This window comes from Aquila chrysaetos, chromosome 5, assembly GCF_900496995.4.
Source record: "Aquila chrysaetos chrysaetos chromosome 5, bAquChr1.4, whole genome shotgun sequence".
NCBI classification, from domain to species: domain Eukaryota; kingdom Metazoa; phylum Chordata; class Aves; order Accipitriformes; family Accipitridae; genus Aquila; species Aquila chrysaetos.
In genome coordinates this window covers 25166913-25187174 of record NC_044008.1, presented here as the reverse complement: position 1 = coordinate 25187174, position 20262 = coordinate 25166913, and the positions used below count along the sequence as shown (strand labels likewise).

Sequence of the window (20262 nt, the reverse complement as noted above, 5' to 3'; positions counted from 1 at the left end):
AATTTTTTGTTTATTCACTAAATGCCTTCAGTGAGAAAACACAACTTGTTTGTGAAATTCTATGAATTGAGTTCCTGATAACAACAGTATTTCATTATTACATTCAAAAGTATACTTAGGTATTTAATGTACAGGAATTCATTTAAAGTTACATTTGTGGGGGAGATTCAACTTCCGTGTGGGCCCAAATGCAACTACTGCTGCAACAGGAAAATGCATCATATAGCTGTATTCTAACTCCTCATTATCAAAGAGACAAAGAATAATTTACTTCTTTAACATCAAATGTTAAAGTTACCAAGGAAGGACTAATAACAAAAAAGTATCAAGACATAGATGTTCTAGTAATTTAAACTGTCAATGAGTTTTCTGTGAAATATGTGATTACCTCTAATGTGAAGGAGAGGACCACATCAGACTTTGACAGCTGAACCTCATTTTCATCTCCTATGTCCAAGAACGCAGAATTCTGTGATCGCTTTAACTTCTGCAGTTTAAATTCCGGCCCACCTTTAGACACTGGAAGACTTTCCAAATTTGCCATCAGCAAATTCACCGAAGAGCGCAACTCTTCTATGTACATGTTCTCCATTTCTCTTGTTACGAATTTTGGGAATTTTCTTTCCTTGGAAGATATATTTTAGAAGTTAGGGAGGAAAAAAAAAAAAAAAAATCATGCCACATTAGATGTCATGGTAATTTACTGATTTGCTCTCAGTTAAGAGATTTGATTTAAAAAAAGTCTTAATTCCAGTGCCCATCTATTTTTGTATCTTCAAAACCGTAATGGGAAGGCTAATCCCATCCCATAAATATAGTTAATTTTGACAAGAAGAAATGTAATTTGAATTGAGAATTCCATCATATTCCTCAAATATAGCAGACAAAACATCTCTTTGAACACATTAAAAAAATAAAGGGGCATTTGTAAAAACAGAACATTTTGCCCCTCCCCCTAATCATTTAACCATAAACCCAGGATGAATATGTACACATTAGATATTTCCAATACACGTGTTTCAAGCGCATCAAATGACAATATACCTTTAATGTTACCTTCCAGTAGCTTATAAATTGACAAAATGAATGCTCCACTAATAATTTTGTTACTTCATCCATTTCCCATGCTACCAAAAATAACTCAATCACATCCATGCTTCTAACATGAAGGTGTTAAACTACAACCACGACATGAAATTCCTATCATTGTTTATTTCCGTTTTTAATAACAGGCCATTCATTTTGAAACTAAATCCTATGTGTAACAATTTGGCATATTTTAAACGTGTTAGAACTTAAAAATCACTTTTTTCCTCTGTAGGAGTTAAGACAGTAGTGTATAAATATTGTGATTATAACAGAGGGAACATATAAATGTGTATAATGCATATATGAACACGTACAGAGCCAATTTTACACACAGTTTCTCCTGATATTAAATACAGGGCAGCTTGGGAGAATACGTCACTCAAGATTAAACAAAAATGTAAATTATTCTAAAATTTATGTGTCGTGGTTTAAGCCCAGCTGGCAACAAAGCACCACGAAGCTGCTTGCTCACTTCTCCCCCGCCCCCAGCCTCGTGGGATGAGGAGGAGAAAATATAATAACGAAAAGCTCGTGGGTCGAGACAAGGACAGGGAGGGATCGCTCACCAAAACCCAGACTCAGCTTGGGAAGAAACAAACTCAATTTAACTTACCACCGACCAAATCGGAGTCGGGTAGTGCGAAGCAAACCCAAACCCTCGAAGACCTTCCCCGCAGCCCTCCGTCCTTCCCGCCTCAGCCCCGCTCCCGGTTCTCTCTCCCTCCTCCCCCCGGCGGCGCAGGGGAACAGGGGACGGGGGCGGGGGTCGGTTCCTCACACCTCGTCTCTGCCGCTCCTTCCTCCTCGGGGGGAGGACTCCTCACCCGGCCCCTGCTCCGCCGTGGGGGCCCTCCCGCGGGAGACAGTCCTCCGCCAACTTCTCCGAGGGGAGTCCTTCCCGCGGGCTGCAGGCGGGCACCCGCTCCCCCGCTCCCCTCCGTGGGCTGGGGGGGGACGGGACAGCCTGCCGCCTCACCGCGGGCTGCGGGGGCATCGGCCTCCTCCCCCCCTTCCTCACGGACCCGGCGTCTGCAGAGGGGCTCCTCTCACGTCCCACTCTCCCCCCCCGCTGCAGGTTTCCCCTCTTAACTCCGTTCAGGTGTTACCGCCGTCGCTGGCGGGCTCGGCCTGGGCCGGGGCCGGGGAACCTTCTGGCGGCTTCGCACAGGAGCCGGCCCTGCCGCCCCTGCCCCGCTGCCAAAAACCCACCACACAAACCCAAACCGGTATGTTTTATGTATAAATGAGAAACAAACACTGTTCCCTATGTATTGTCTACAAAGGTAGGCACCTTGCTCCTAAACCAGACAGTTTTTCTCCTTAGCTGTTATAAGGAGTATCATAAAATGTTTGACATTAAAACCTTTACACCTGATTCTGTTTCAATCACGAAGACCAAGCAAGTTGACTGTGACCCAAAACACCTGCAGCAAGTCCAGTGTTCTGGCTCATTACAGAGCCAGTATATTACAGATTGAAACAGAAAAAAAGAAAAAAAAAGTTATTTCTAGTAAGAAACTAAAAACAGGGTAAGGTTCAGGGTGCTCTAGCAAAAAAAACCCCACTTTAGATTGTTTTTCAAACTGTACCTTATCCTGTGAGGATCATTCAAATAACAATATGCCAACAGAGAAGACAGACTGTAATTATGTTTTTAAAAGATCTTTCCTCTTGTTAAGATGCTTCTTCCACCCCAATGTAAAAATTGAGGAAACTTTTTACAATGCCTTTTGCTGTATATTTCTTATAACTATAATCTTCCATGTTTTAAGACAGCACTATCAGAATATATGGAGGCCTTTATTTCTGTAAAAGCTGAATGTTTGTAGCCTCTTCTCTCCTTCACAAAAAAAGGGTGAGGATCCTCCATAAAGACTCTTGAGGGCTACCAATTTCACCCCCCACACACTTTTATTTGCTTTTTTAAGACGGTAGATTTGTAAAAAATTGCTATAGCACATAATATTTAAAATAATTTAGAGACACAACAAGAACAGTGGAGTTTTCCCACTATTTTTTTAATGCACATGCACAGGAATGTAATCACGTTGATTTGAAAAGCCCGGATCGTCTGAAGAACACATCCCCCAGCACAGCACTGGAATTTTGGGAACTCTGATTGCAACATACTGGACTATAACCTGAAACAAAGACCCTGGGGACAGACATGACACTGACCAGGCTGATGTACACACTAGCCTTTAGGTCTGCCTTCTGAGAGTGCTAAAATGGATTTTCAGGATGCATTTCTCAAGGAGAAAAGACACTGGGTAGTCTCTTCATAGGATCACATAAAAGTTTACCTTAGAAAAGCATAGCAACAGTTACGATAGGTGGAAAAGCCCATTAGGTCATTCATACTTTGCTTTCAACTACTTTAAAAGATGGGCAAATACATGCACAAATTACCCACTAATTTTATTCCGTCATAGATGAACATACTTCTAAGGTTCTTGCTTCCATTAAATAGGCTAAATTATCCTTTCTGCTAAAATAAACTTCTCACATGTAATGAACAACTTGTAAAATCAGCAAGTAATGTATTATAGCAACCATGAATGAGACCTCAAGAACAACAAAAAAAGCTATATGCAGAGATTTCTCTTTAGCTGTGCTCATCTTTTGAGACTGCAGTTTAATAATTCTCATACAGGCAGGTAATCACTGAAAACCTTTTTCTTTACCAACAAAGATGCTAGAATACATAATCTAGTATCAAAAAGCTTTTTACCGTGCTTTTGAGCTCTGAGAATGAAGTTCATATTTTGCAGCAATTGATTGCTTGGGCTTAAATGACCTTAATAATTCTCACAGCTGCTAGAATTAGGACTAGCTCTCAAAGTCCACCACAAAAAAGCTGCATTTTAAGTAGTGTAAAAAGATGTATGAAAACTCTGATTTGTGACTTGGATGTACCACATAGGACATGGAGTTCCTTATTCTGTGCAAAATTGTGCAGTTGACACTGTGGCAATCATGAGAATTTTCAAGTAATGGTTTGGGTAAAAAATGGATAAATAAATATTTCTTTAAAAAAATCTACGGCTGTGCACTGTATACACATTAGAAACAGAATGAACAAGATTTACACAGTTTAAATAGTGCTTATAATTTTCACTTGCTTTAAAATGAATTTGAAACTGTTATGGACATAATTTTGCATTTTAGGAAGATTACACCTCCAAGTTGTTATTTATGAACTTCACAGACCTAAATGATATTTTTTTTCCTTTTAAAGAAACAAGCAAATCTTAACTGCTTTACAGTTAATATCATATTAATATAATATACTTTTTTCTGCACACACAGTATAACATATATGCTTCCAATGTTTTGTAACTTTTGGAGCTAAAGGCAAGAAGGCAACAGAGCAAACATAGGATTATTGGACAACTTGGGTTATAAGCGCAGGCGTCACAGAAGGCTGAAGAGACTTGAGATTGCCTTTCTGTGACAAAGGAGACTTTCCCCCACATATACGAAGATATGGCTGGGGGATAAGATATGGCAATCCCACCTGTGATATTTAATATAGAAGGGCATAATCCTGTCCACTGAAATAAAATGCAAACTATAGGAGAGAAAAATAGGATTGGCTTTCTAAAATTTACAAAAAGAATTTATAATTTACCCAATCATCACTAATTTGACCTACAAGACTCATTCATAGTTTCTTACTTGCAATACTAATATAACTATTATGAAATTGGACTTAATCTATAAATGTAAACTATATTATATATACATTTAAAAAGTATATCACATATAACCTGTAGTAAGAAACAAACATTATGGTTATACCCTAAGCAGGGCATAATGCACTTGCGTATATAAAAGATGATTTATTTTAGTTCCAAAATACATAATCCCAAATGTTCAAATTATACACCCTTTGTTTCACCACTGGACTTGCTGATGAAGAAAATGTAGGATCACACCGCATATGCCTTTCCAAAAACAAATTTTGCTTTCTTCCTACCCCTGTTGACACAGATACTCCAGAGCAGAAAGAAATGCATCTATCAGACTGTTTTCAAATGATCTTCTACTTAATTTTAGAATCAGAAACTGGAAACAACATGCTACCTATCATCCCACTCAATCTCAGAGGAAGATATGGTTTTGGTCATGAAAGCAACCGCTTACCCTTGCCATTTGTTCTGCCAATTGCAGTCGTCCATCTAGTTCACGTCTGATCTGGGCTGCTTGCTCATCTCCATTATCCAACTTGGATAGAGAACAAAAATAAAGTTAACTGTGAGAAACAGTATATTTTAACTTTATAGCAAGTAATGTAGTTAAAAACAAAATAGAAATTAATTGCATCCTTTTTGTCTTAAACTCAGTGAAACACTAAGAAAATACATGGCTTTGAGTCTTATCAAGGTGAAAGAAATGTAATGGCCACCAGTTACCCATGGCAGTCAGGGTCTCTGAAGGGTAGCCAGCATCCCCTTGAGTTTTTAATACTCAGGCCAAACAGAAGAAGTATTATTTCCTTATGAAAATAGCAGCTGAAAACATTTCTCCATGAAGAAGAAAACTGGACTGACAAGACTGCCTTAGAAAATGTTTGCAAGGAAATCTGCTATTTGGTGCGATGAGTTCCTATATAGGAATATATAGGTATAGGAAAAGAAAACTCTATGGCTATGCCTTCTAAGTATGGTATTATTTCACTCACAGAGCTCTTTTCCCCAAATATTGAACAACTGCTCACATCAAGGCATATCCAATTTTTGAGCTTCCAATATTTTCATACCTAGGGAATAGTCATGACTAAACATCTGACTTCCATCAGGGAGGTAAAGGGGAAAGACATGTATCTTCACCTCAACGGAACAGCCGGTCCTCAACAGAAAGGAGACTCCCCAACTAATTTTTCATCTGTTCGCTTGTTAAGGTCGGTGGGGAGGAGTGTAGGTGAAGTGGGGCTTCACCTCAACACACTGACCTGCACAGCTGGTTAAGAGGAAGAAGAATGATGCATCCAGAAAAGATCAGGCACAACTTGCCTTCTTACCTGAATAAATGCCAAGCAAGGACAAAGACGGGAGTCCCAATGGAGGGCTCTCTCTGTCCCTAGGGCTAATCACAGACATGATGCAACATGCTGATACGACCCTAGTGCATTTAGTATGCGGCTAAGGTTTAAGGACACCTGAATTGCTCTTCACTAAAAAACCCCTTAAATTGATTAGGGATGTAAACTGGCAAAAATTGGTCCTCTAATTAAATGAGATCTTCAGCTAAAGAACACGTAATTAGTTTGGTAAATGATTCGTTACATTAAACTATGTTTTTTAAGTAAGATTGCTATTCAGTGCATCAGGCCAAATACATAACACATCTCCTTTGCAATGCTCCTCAGCTAAATCTGTTAGATCTTATTGAACCAAAGCATTCATGAAAAGTAGGCATTTTTTAATTTCAAAATCCAATTTTAAAAAAGGAATAATCAAAAATACACTATCCAGTGCTTACAGGTCAATTACAGCATTATGCTTAGTGCAAATCTGACCACATTTAGCAACAGGATGAAAAGTTTTCCACTGCTTGTATGGAAGTGATGACAGAACATGCAATCTGTCACCTGTGCAATCTGGCGTCTCACAAGATCCTTGCAGAAACTGATCCAAACTACCAGAAAGCAAGAGAACAAAACCTGATGGTGTCCCCAAAAGAGGCTCAAGATTAAAATACAGAGTAGAAGATGGATCATGTTCCAGACTGGAACGGTCCTCCTGCTAAATGTGTCTGTAAATCTGCTCCTAGTTTGACTGTGAGCATAAATGGCAAGAGCGTTCTTGATGAAAGCAAATATTTTATATTTTCACAATACAATTACAGTATTTCAAATAAATTCCTGAATTTGTATTCTTCCATTTCTTAACAGAGTAAGAGACTGCTTATTGAACTTGTCACCATGAATATGTCTAACTTCAATTTTCCTTTGTATTATAACCACATAATTTTTGCAATTATTTTTGTTTAATCAGTATGAAAGTCAGTCTAATATGAAAACCAATTTTGTTTTCCTTTTTGGCCTAAAAGAAGGTCAACATTATTTCAATAATATATCCCAGGACAGGCAATTGCTTGAAGAATACATGCTTGAAGGTAATTTTGATGATTGAATTTTGATTTCTGCCAAAAGGAGGGTATGGGAGAGCAGAGCGAAACTAAAACTTTTTCCTGTGTCAAGGCACAACTTAAATGACTGCCTCTATTATTAACTCATTTGAAGAGGCAAAAGCTTTTGTTTAAAGACTGATAGTCAGTTATTTTTCCATTTAAAAAAAACACACGAAATGATCATTTAAGTTAATGAAGGTGTAACCTGGTTTTGTAAATCTTAGAATTTTTTCCTTAACTATGCATTGCTATGCGTTATCTGTTTGTACTTGAGTATTTAAAAATGTGCCGATTTCCCTATTTATTTTTAAACTTCAGTCTTCTTCCTGAAATACTTACATATTTTAATGGTTTTGTTAATGGATGTATGTAATGATGTTTTGTAAAGTATGGAAAGAAGCTGAAGAGGTGAAACACCACAGAATGCTGCTTTAGTTATAAAAAAGAGCCAAGGTAAGAATGACTGGTAGGTCATTCACAGCTGTCCTAGTAAGAAGTAAAGTTGTTGATATTAGTATTTTTGCAGTATGCAAAATGAAGTGACAATGAGAAAAACAGTAACTCTGATATCACGTTCCATGCAAGGTCATTCTACTTGTTTTTATTCTAAATTCAACAAAATGCATGAAAAACAACTTTGCAAGCAAAGCAGTCAGTGATTATGAATGTGTAATCAATCATACTTTATATATCTACTGAATCTGAAGTGACAACAACAGTAAGGCTGAGTAGATCCTGAAAATGCAGGTAGTTTTTGGAATTTTTGAGTTGTGTCCACTTTTTTTACATAGGGAAGTTACTTGATACAACCCACTGTATGGGTGGGAAGCGGTGACAAGGGTTAACATTAAGTGTACCCTTTTCCTTAATTCCTTATTCGTGGATCAAACCCATACCCAAGACATCTGTGGAATACACAGTTATAACCATTGCAGTAATTTTCAAACTGTTACATAAAAACTAGAAAAGCATATGACACTATGCACAGAAACCAATATAAATGTTACATTGCAGAATAGGAACTCAGATTCTTCTCAGTATTGCAACTGAAATTTGGTTAAACCCCCCCATTAATTGGTAATTACTTAAAATTCAAGCAAAGGGGGTGTGTGTTTGGGTTTTTTTTAAGAATAATTGGCATTTACATGGCATCACATAATGCTTCCCACCCTTAAATATGAAGGCATGTTTTTTTTAAAAAAAAAGTTATAGCCTTAGAGATTATGTTAAAAGAGGGTACATATAAATTCTATTTAATAAAAACATTTCAGCTTTCTGCAGTATTAGTAAGTATACACCATAGCTATTTACTGACTGCATGTCTTGTTTTCGGCTGGGATAGAGTTACTTGTCTTCCTAGTAGCTGGTATAGTGTTATGTTTTGGGTTCAGTATGAGAAGAACGTTGATAACACACTGATGTTTTCAGTTGTTGCTCGGTAGCATTTAGTCTAAAGTCAAGGATTTTTCAGCTTCTCATGCCCAGCCAGCAAGAAGGCTGGAGGGGCACAAGAAGTTGGGAGGGGACACAGCCAGGGCAGCTGACCCCAACTGGCCAAAGGGGTATTCCATACCATGTGACGTCATGCCCAGTATATAAGATAAGATATTCTTATTCTTCCCAGGGCAGAGTGGGGCTGGGGGGATCGTTGCTCGGGAACTAACTAGGCATCGGTTGGCGGGTGGTGAGCAATTGCATTGTGCATCACTTGTTTCGTATATCCCAATCCTTTTGTTATTATTATTATTGTCATTTTATTATTGTTATTATTATCACTATTAGTTTCTTCCTTTCTGTCTTATTAAACTGTTCTTATCTCAAACCATGAGTTTTACTCTTTTTTTCCCGATTCTCTCCCCCATCCCTCTGGGTGGCGGGGAGTGAGTGAGCGGCTGCGTGGTGCTTAGTTGCTGGCTGGGGTTAAACCACGCCACTGCACCAACACTAGAGATGCTCCTCATGTCGCTTAAACGACACATAACCAACTAGTCAATATTTTAGCAGCAGTGGCCCTCACTACAGAAGACTCTACAGACAGCAGAGACCTGTTTTCAGTACAAAATATATTAGAAGTCCTGACCAAACAAACCAATGTTTCCCCTATATCTGGCCCCCCAAACTTGTAAAACCTAGGCAAAGACACTGACTCCCCTTTTAAGGGCTAGTTAATTCAGTAGGAAAAATTCCAACTGAGCAGGAGCATGAATAAGACAGCTGCATCACTTGTGCCCTTTCTTTTTGCAAAGATGATTATTTGGATTTTAAAAGCTTCTTCAGAAAAATCAGTAGTTATGAATGACTATGCTTGGATGAAGGCCCCCAACATAAGAAAGACATGGACCTGCTTGAGCGGGTCCAGAGGAGGGCCACTAAGATGATCAGAGGGCTGGAGCACCTCTCCTAAGAAGACAGGCTGAGAGAGTTGGGTTGTTCAGCCTGGAGAAGAGAAGGCTCCAGGGAGACCTTAGAGCAGCCTTCCAGTACCTAAAGGGGGCCTACAGGAAAGCTGGCGAGGGACTTTTTACAAGGTCATGTAGTGATAGGACAAGGGGTAACGGCTTTAAACTGAAAGAGGGTAGATTTAGATTAGGTGTAAGGAAGAAGTTCTTCACTGTGAGGGTGGTGAGGCACTGGAACAGGTTGCCCAGAGAGGCTGTGGATGTCCCCCCATCCCTGGAAGTGTCCAAGGCCAGGTTGGATGGGGCTTTGAGTAACCTGGTCTAGGGGAAGGTGTCCCTGCCCATGGCAGGGGAGTTGGAACTAGATGATCTGTAAGGTCCCTTCCAACCCAAACCATCCTATGATTCTATGATTCATTCTATGATTCATTCTATGATTCTGTGAATAAGAAGCTACCTTTTATTAAAAAAAAAAAAAGTTGTAGATCGTCATCTTTTTTTTCCCAATGATGTTATGTAAAAACAGCTTTCTAAAATAAACCTGCCACCGTTAGGCATCAAGCTATTCATTCGGAAATGTTTTTATTCATTAGTGCTTGAATTTGCCTTTATTTTTTCTCACTCTGAAAAGGGCAATCATTTTTATTACAAACTTCTTTATTAGTAGAGATGGAGCGGGAACATCCTCAATATGCAAGTTGCCCAACAGTTCTTATGAGAGGATGTTTTAAGTTGCTTATGTGTAAGTGTCAACTTCTAAAAGACAGACTTAAGTTTTCTACTCCAAATTTCTGCTTTAAGAATTTCAGCCAAAATACTCCATTCCCTCTGAAGAGTTCAGGGAAGACAATATACTGCTTTATCCATAATAAGAAAAATGGTGACCATCTTGTCAAAGAGCTCTAGCACCATCTTGCTTTGAAGTAAGGATCTGAAATTTAGCAGGGCCCCATCTGTGAAAATCAGCTCAACTCTGGCCAAATTATGAACCTTCGAAAAATCAACTTTGCAGCAGTCAGGCTCCAGACAGCCACTACCAGAGGCTAAATCAGATTCAGCATTTAGACTCATCTTCAGGTCGTGCTGCTCTCTGTCTTGAGTATGCATGGAGTCTACGCTCCTCAGATTATTTGCTCATTTAAGAAAGACTGTAAGCTTATCAGAGTTAAAAATCACTGTTTGGATCAACAGCATGATATCTTGCTTGACAAACTGTTGTTTAATTTGTGTGCCTAAACAGCACAGAACAGAAATACATCTGAATGAATGAATGTTTCCATATTTTAACAGGTTGGAAATGACTGTATACTTTGTGATTCATACTTAAATAATAACTTTAAATACTTTAAATAATAACTTTAAAAAAAATAGTTAAAAGATTGTAACGTGTATATTTTGGTGCAAAAGAAAAATGGTACACTGGCAAAAAATCTGGTTAATGTGCAAGAGCAACTTAAGGTAAAAAAGGTACTAATGCTGCCAAGAGGTACTGCACTAAAGCCCATGGCACTTATTTGCATTCCTCTACATAGAAAGTAAGTCAGATACCCTATGCCCAAGAAACAAGACCAGTTTGAGTATGGATGAGTACTGACCTGCTGCAAGTTACTGTTCTTGATAGGAGAAGGGGTAATGGCTTTAAACTGAAAGAGGGTAGATTTAGATTAGATGTAAGGACATCTAAGATGTAAGATTAGATGTAAGGATTCTTGACTGTGAGGGTGGTGAGGCACTGCAACAGGTTGCCCAGGGAAGCTGTGGATGCCCCATCACTGGCAGTGTTCAGGCCAGGTTGGATGGGGCTTTGAGCAAGCTGGTCTAGTGGAAGGTGTCCCTGCCCATGGCAGGGGGGGTTGGAACTAGATGATCTGTAAGGTCCCTTCCAACCCAAACCATTCTAAAATTCTATGATTCTTTACATTCACAAGTGATCAAACTAACTGGTAGTTCCTCTAAGTGACTATTTTATTAATGTTCAGTTAGCTTTCCCTGCAGCTTTCTAATTCACAGTAACATCAATGTGAAATTACATTTACCTGCCCACAGCGATATAAATTTATCTACATTTAATGACTAAATTGACAGTACACATATTTCAGGACTTGCTCTTCTTTCTGCAATACAAAGTTCAAAGTCTTTTCACTCTGTGTGACAGCAACGGTCATTTTTTCTTTATAGCCACTGCCACATGTAACCAAGTCTGGGGCCTGCTGAGCTGACAGGTTATTTGTGGATGCCCACGTGAGGTAACCTGCAGGGTCCATCCCTGACTACTGTCTGACAGCCAAGGCAAAAACTGTTAACATACACCAAATGGCATAAAGGGCTTGTATTTAAAGTGTTGTGATAATATAATGCTGAAAGAAATGGATTTCTGGAGGTAACCAATGGCATCCAGCAGCAAGGCTGGAAGAGAAAGCAAAGGCCAGAGAATTCCTAGTGCTCAATTTTGGTTGTCAATCAAGTAAGCAGCAAGCAGGCAGTAGGTGTAGCAGATGCAAATACCAGCATATTTTAGACCATTGTCCTTGTTACTCTTATCTCTGACTCTAAAAAAAGGAGTTTTGCTTCAGACAGACCTGCCGCCTCTAAGACCTGCAGAATTTTTTCCCATTCTTATCTTTACACAGTCAGAGTTGCTCTAAAGGAACAGACTGGGAAGAGATTAAAGGTGTCTGCAGCGTTAAGGAGCTGCCGTGCGCTGAACACAAACAGCCTGCGGAGCTTCCCGAAGTTTCCCAAGCTTGTGAACCAAGATTAGCAGCTAAATATGTAAAAGTAGAAGGATCAACAATTTCCAAGTCAGGCTGAAAACAGAGTGCCCAACTCCAGTCTATGACAGCAGACACTTTTGGACATGAATTCAACAGGACTTAACTTCTGAAGAACAAAATCGTGCCAGAAGTAAATTGCTTCCATTTCCTATAGGATGGAAAAAACAGATTTGATTAAAGGGCAGGATGTGTGAAGCTTTCTGAATGGCTTCTACTGGACCTTTTCATAAACCTTCTGCCTCCTATTTCACAGCAAGAAAGACACAGCTGTAAAAGGGATGAAAATGTAGTCACTCCTCTGTTTCAATGGCTATGCCATTTAGTTTCAATTTTAAAATCTTTTATCCTCCTTGTGTATAGATTATACAGAGGATTAATTCAGATTCATAAAACAGATTAATAACACGGTATTTAAAAACTCTCTCATGTTCTCTGCACCCCGCAAAGTCCCTATCAGGTATCACGCAAATGGCTATGCTGATGGCTGACCCTGCCTGTGATGGTGAAATCCTGCGGATTTCGCACAGAACTCTGCAAAAGACAAACTTTAAAAACTCAGTTCCTAAATCTTCCTCTTCCCAATTCGCTCCTTTTCCCAGTCAACACACACAACCAACAACAAATTGCTAGTTCTGGCAAATAAACTCAGAGATGTGTTTTAGAATATATACGACACAGAATCAAAGTGAAACGTTAAGAGGAAGGATGCCAGAGAGAGAAAATCTGTTAATGGTTAAACTAAAGGGAGAAAAAAAGCACCTATTTTTGAAATTATTTCTCTTGTGGAATATCAGTATACACATTTTCAGCTAATTCTAAGTCAAAAGACAAACTCAGCAACCACTGAAAGCACTTCTACTTTCAATTTGTCTGCAGCAATTAGACTTATAAAAGCTAACGGGTCCAAAGCCCATATGAAGTGTTCAAACAACTTTTCACAATGCACCATCAGGCCTCACAGCCTTTTCGTATCGATTTTGCTCTAGCAGAGCATAACAAGATGGCCTTTCAGACAATTGGCCAAGTTGATCACTCAGTTTGCCTGCAACACAGTGCCAGTAAAAAGCTTAAACATCAGTTTGAATTCTTTTGTTTTCATAGAAATTCTTACCGACTGCTATTTTTTTTCTCAGTTTTTTTTTTGGGGGGGGGAAGTAGCACATAATTTACATTAATATAAATATTGAAATTAGGATGGAGGAGGTATAGATGAACAGAGCAAGCAATTAGCATATCACTTTCTCTGTAGCCAATATTGTTAACAACAAGTAATAATGCAGATAAAAAGCAAGGCCAGTCAACATTCAAATACCCTACAGTGGCTTCAGTTGGATAAAAAAGTAAAATCCAATCGAATCAATGTTTTCAAAAGCTGTGCCTGAGTATCTTCAATAAGTCCATGAGATATAACACCTCACTCAAGATTTTCTTACAAGCTCTGTACAACCCCAGAAGCTCAAAAAATTCATGCATCATCTCAGATGGTGAGAGGTTTTGGTCTCTGAAATATTTTCCTAAATTTCTGGACCTGCTTATGTGTTTTCAACGTTGATTTGTGTATGTATGACTGGGTAAGGTGGCAGAAGAGACCATTTATACTAATTGTTTGTACTCATTAATTATACTGATTATATATTGATATGTAAAAAATGGTTATCATAAAAATATTAAACCCAAACCAAAATCTAAAGTCAAGATTACATTAATTCAATGGAATAAAAAAAAATTCAAAGATCTCAAAAACAAAACTGAAGACTGTAAGATTTTAAAATCTTGGACTTTTTTTTTAATCAACCATTGGATGGACACCTTGGTAGTTTCCAAAATAATCAAAGCTGAGACTTTGATACGGCATTTCCTTACATTCAAGCTTTGAAAACATACGAAGCACAGTTTTGAGAGTTTCAGCACCAGCTGAAAAGTCACCTTTCACAATTAGAATTGAGTTTACTCAGGGACTACCAATACCAAAGCCCCCAGGAAAACCTGCAATGAGACTTGAAAATAAACAGGAAAGGAAGCACATACAGTATTCAAGCTGATCACAATATATGTAATGGGAATAGTAAAAAATTTGTATTAAGTCCACTCAAAACTTCACATAAAATACATGTACATAGGTCAAACTTTCACTGTACTTAGCCAACAATGTAAGTGCTAAGACATTTGAAGAATTAAATACACACCATGTATTAATGAGAAAATCTCTAGCAAGAAATAGTTTCTTTCACACTGCGATGTGCAGATGTACAATGCAACTTTTTTCAATGACTGTTTCCCTAACAATCTTCTTTCATATTTGACTGCTATTAACCTTGTAGAGAAACTCTAACAAGTTAAATGCCTTTTATTAACAGCTAACTTGATTAAACTCACCAGACAACCTTAGCCAAAATGACATGTCCCAAACAGCAGTGAATAATCCAATCTTTCAAAAGAGCTTCAAAAGATTCCTCAAATGCAACTTATATCTTCTATTTAATATTATCTTTACTGAAGAAAATCGAAAATGAAATTAAAGGTTCAAAATTTGTCCTCACCCAAATTAAACTACAGTCTTCAATATTTTATTACATATTTTCATCTACTGACTTGAACTGATATTTTGTGAACAGGACACTTGGAAAAGTAACGCAAATGTCTTTGCACAATAAAGAATGAGTTTTTTGTTTGTCTATTTGGATTTGAACAGACCCCAGCACTCTTTTTTTATATCTATATATATATCTATATCTATCTATCTATCTATCTATCTTTATATATATATATATGAGCTGGGAAGAGAGTAGGGCTTCCCAAAAAGAATTTTCACTAATTTATATGCATGGTCTTTTCCACAACACACTGTCATATCATTGCTCTGCATCGATTTCCCAAATGAAACATTTTTTCCATTTTATTTTATATCACTGAACTGAAATTAAAACTGGTGTTCTGCTAACCTAAATTCCAAGAGTTCAGAGATCTGTTTCTCTTCTTGGCCAAATCTGGACATGTGGTATGTAAATAAATACATAAAATTCAATAATGTACACAAATCACTTTTGCCTAGGTATTTGGATGATAACATTTGAGGACAGTGTGCTAAGCTCTCATATTTACAGTGGAAATCACTCTATGTCAGTACTGAGTGTGCTGCTAGTTTTTCCTCTGCTTTAATGCAAAGATAAAAGTTGAAGTTTTATTTGGTTCACAGAGGCTGTTAATTATGCCATGTGGGGTTTTAGCTAAAAAGATACACTGACCTAGATACAAATATTTTAAATATTTATTTATGCACAGCAGTCTGTTTAGGCATCAAGGAGAGAAAAATCAGACAGCAAGTGCTTAGACAGCCAATGATTTGTCTTTAGCTAGGATTTCTTGGATTGTATTTTCATTATAGCAGTTCTCTGTAAGTATTACAGACTCTTTACATAGCCTTGGAATCATTATGTTACGTGGACCTTACTACCAGCAGATTCGGACAGGGAAAAACCCAATAAAAATAAAATTTAGAAAGAAAACTCCAACATTAAAACCCCCAGAATTTTACATTATTCACTACTTAAATGGCATTTCAGTTCATATCAGTTTTGATACACTGTCACAAGCTTGTCCATAAATGCCATGATTCTGGTAACTCTTCTGACTTTCTTTGCAGTGAAGAGAATCAAGTAAAGACATATCAATTTTATAAATTGTATAAACACAGATGTATATATACACCAATTGGAATATTGACCAAGAACAGTTTCACTACATTGATGCCCTTTTCTGCAACAACAGTCTCTTCAATCTTGCTTAGTTTCCTTGAACATTCACTTCAAATTGTTTTTTGTAGCAGAGGCTCTATTCTATAAAGCTGAGCCCCAAAATTGCAAACCATGCCTCTTCCAATAATGTTTTGGTTTTAGCTGTAGCCCTAGTCGTCTTCATAACTCAGCTACAACTCCTTTTGTTACACAAAAGGCTGCCCCTATTCAAATAGATACAAAAGCAGGAAATTTAAGTACTGCTCTAGCTGCAGATATCTAATGGCCACTGTGGACAGTGAAAATAGTACACATGTAATCCTTTGCATGATTCTTCCTTGTTTGTCAAAGAGTGGTTCCTATCCCACAGCACTCATTCTGACACATGCTTAAAAGTAATATGGCTGTTGCTTTCTTAAGCGCTACATTCATGTGCTTTCCACCAGGTAAACCATCAAGATTTAAATAATAAAACTAAAAGTGATTAAATTAGTTTACTCTATTTGTACCTATATTGCATTTATAAATTGTTCAAAAAAAAGGTCCGAGAAGAATCTATTTAAGTTCAATGCAAGCCAAGAGCCTTGGCTTTCCTAAGTAAACAATGGGTAGAGATGCATAAAGCCTGCATAAAACAAGACAGATTATTTGTTTTAAAGCTTAAAAGCATTTACAGACAATTGAAAGAAACTGAGGCAAAGACACTGATAGACCATCTAGTTTACAGAAGCCATTCCACTTCTATAATCAGTTCTAGAAGAAGAATTAAAATTATAAATCGTGCTTTATTCTAAATGGCTCACTTTACAAACTACTGGTTTACATCTTTTTTGGCGTTTTGACGAATCTCATAAAATTATGCTATTCTTCAAACAATAACATATGTAATTATACATAATTCCTGTTTCATCCCCCAAATTTTCTCTCTGGATTATACAATCATCTTCCGTGCAACAGACATAAGAAACACCCTATTAGATCAGACAAAAAGTCCATACAGTCCAGAATTGTGGGCGTAACAGTGACAGCAGCGGAGGTTATTTAGGTAAAATGCTGAAGCCCGGTTGTTCTCCAAAGTGCATTACTCTAATAGTTGTGGGGCCCAAGAAAGTGTGAGGGATGTTACGAGGTACATCCAGGTCTAGTCCTATTAGCATCAATTTATGGACCTGTTCTCCAGGAACTTGCCCAAAGCCTTTTGAACCTCCTGCTGCTGTCTGCCCTCATCGCTCCCCATGACAAAATGTTCTGGAAGTTCTCCAAAAGCCAGATAAGGAAGCGTGGCATCCATTTTAAATCTCCCACAAACTCCCTCGAGCATCCCAGTTTCTAGTGGTGTGACATTTGATGAGTGAAGCTACACATTCACCTTGGCCACTACCTTTGTAACTGTAAACTTCAACATACTGCTCTCTGTCAACCTTCTCACCTCCAGTCTGAAGAGCTTCAGCCCTTTCAGTCTCTCCTCGAAAGGCAGCTGTTCCATGACTTTCAATGCCACCCTCTAGTCCTCACTGACCAACCCTGTATCCCCAAGATGGGGAAACCAAAGATGCACACAATACTCAATGTATGGGCATAAGAAAGTTATATACAGGAGGAAAACGATGCTACCAGTGCACACAGAACTAATGATTTCACCACAGGGAACCCAAAGTGTCTTTCTCGAGCTGTAACTCTCCATGCTCAGTTCAGGATCCTGTGGGCGTGTGCTAGTTTATTTCTCCTCTGATGTATTACCTTACATTTAGCTACATTAGAGCTCATCTGTCATGCTTTTGCCCATGCAGTTTTGTGAGGTCCTTCTGGACTTCCCTGCAACTGAAGCAACATTAGAGTACCCATAACAGTTTAGTATCACCTGTAAACTCGGAGATTTCCCTTACATTGCCTTCTCCAGGACATTAGTGAAGATGTTGAATAAAGATGCAACACTTCTCCTAAATACAGTGAATCAGATAGAAACCACACTTAAACTCTCTAGGAACCAACCAAAAGGAAAACAAAAGAAACCTTCCTCCCAAACCTCCTTATAAAATATCAAGACTGCACCATAAAACCACCACCATCAGGACTTGGATATTTACTATGGAACTTGTCATTCAGAAAAAAGTGTCATGGGCTGATGATGAATCAGCCCACTGGCTGTTTAAGAACAGCACCATTTTTAAATCAAGAAGTATTAACATTAAACTCCAGAATTAGATGTGATGAGGATCACATTAAGATCCACATTAGTGGCTCAGGAGTGGATTACAGAAGAGAAAGAAATGTTAGCACAAGTCAAAAGTGTCATGACAAGCAATGGAATTTTCTGCCTCTTGTTCTCTTGGCATTTGTGATGATTGCACAGATCAATAGGCAAAATGCAGGTTTTCCCTTCTTAGTGGTTAAGACTACAATATTCCACCACCTCTGCTGGACAGGATGAAAACCTGAGGAAAGCATGTTGTGCTGAGACAGAAGGAAGGAGAATAATGGCAGGCTCTTACTATTTACAGATGTAATCACTCTAAATATTAAGAATATGTCCCACAGATAAAACAAGGACATGGATGCAAAGCATCATTTTTTATTAACAGGAATGGAAAAATTAAGATCTGTAATATCTCATACTGTAAACATATTTTATCTAACTGTATCTTGGTTTTCACATCCATGTATTGGAGTTCAGGGATGCTATCAAGCCAATGGGTGTTTTTCCTACAGCTAGGCAGTGCAAAAAGCTCCAGAGCTATGCATACAGCCTATTTTACCATTAAAGTCAGAAATGTAGGGTCCCTAACTAATCAACAGAGAGACAAAGAAGCCTCCAGAGAGTTATTAAAAGCACTTAAATAGTTATCTACACGCCTACCATAAATACTGTGAAGGTCCCAACTGCACTGGTAATCTCTGGTAAGATGATGAAAGAAATGGGCGTTGTTCTCTCTCTCACCTTCCCCCGGAACCCATGCTGAAATAGATATTGGCTGTCTCCTTCAATAGGATTTGCTTTCAGGTTCTGTGTAGGGAATACCCTCCCACATCCACCCTAACCAGGAAGCGAGGGGCCGTAAATGAGCTATGACTCATGTCCTGATCCTCCTTAGAAAAAGTCTCCCACCCTCCTCCTCTCCCACCCCCCGCACAGAGATTACCATAACCAAGACAACCCAAAGATTAGCATGCAAACCTTGTTGGTATATGCATATTTATGTCCTAAATGGGCTCACAGTGTTTTACGTTTTCCTGAAGTTATCCTTACTTCAGAAGGAAATCCCCTCTCCTTTTGCTTACCCTCCTCGCTCTCCAAAAATATCATACAGAATGTTTTCTTGCCTTATTAATCACTGATTTTCTTTGGAGTGTTGAAACCAAAGGGAATATATGCAATTAGGGCAGTTAAGTGTTAACGAGCATTGCATTAAGTAAGCAAAAGCACCTTGAATGTCATGCCAATATTTTTTCCCAAATAATTACATGTGGCTGACTTAACTAGATAGAAAACTTAAAATTCAGGCTGACAACTCACAGCTGAAGCACTGATTTATCACAGATTTTCCAAAAAACTATGTATGATGTTGCTTTCAAAATGCACCACGAAAAAAACAAAACAGACCAAACACTCAGCCACATATAAACAGTTCTTTTTTCAAATAGGCAAGATGTTTCTATTTAGTTGAAAGTCTGCATTTATATTTAAATATATACAATATCTGAGCGTATTAATAATATTTCTTTAAAAACAGCTAATAATTTCTTCAAGAAAAACTATTTAAGAAAATCAGTGGATAGTAAGAAATATTGTTGAAGTTCTTTGTAAATATGATGTGGAGAAGCTAGAAGATGACAGAAATGGAATCCCATTTTCTCCCTTTCTGTTCAGTTCTGTAGCATCAGCTGGAGAATGTTCTGTATTGCTACCTTTTTCTAGAAGTCATTACAGAAGTGATGTGTACATACCTATCATAAAAATAAAAATCCCCAATAGTTGAGTAAGGACTAAAAAATAGATTTAATCCAGAGGTTAATGTATAAGAAGGCAAGCTTCATCTACAGATTTGTGTTGCACCATGAAAAACTGACTTCCATATTTATGAAGGTTCTAATGTTTGCAGTGAGGTCCAAAAGAAAACAGATTATAGATCT

General features: G+C 38.1%; 1 protein-coding gene across 22 annotated transcripts in view; it reads right to left on the bottom strand.

Moving 5' to 3' along the window:
- The window catches only part of CADPS2 (calcium dependent secretion activator 2), a 322654-nt gene that overhangs the window by 183748 nt on the left and 118644 nt on the right, over window positions 1-20262 (bottom strand). For all 22 annotated transcript variants that reach the window (XM_030014988.2, XM_030014991.2, XM_030014990.2 and 19 more), the window contains exons 4-5: window positions 5236-5316; window positions 389-625 (exon numbers count right to left, since the gene is read on the bottom strand). In XM_030014988.2, the coding sequence (XP_029870848.1) occupies window positions 389-625; window positions 5236-5316 (318 nt within the window). The remainder of the gene's footprint in view (window positions 1-388; window positions 626-5235; window positions 5317-20262) is intronic.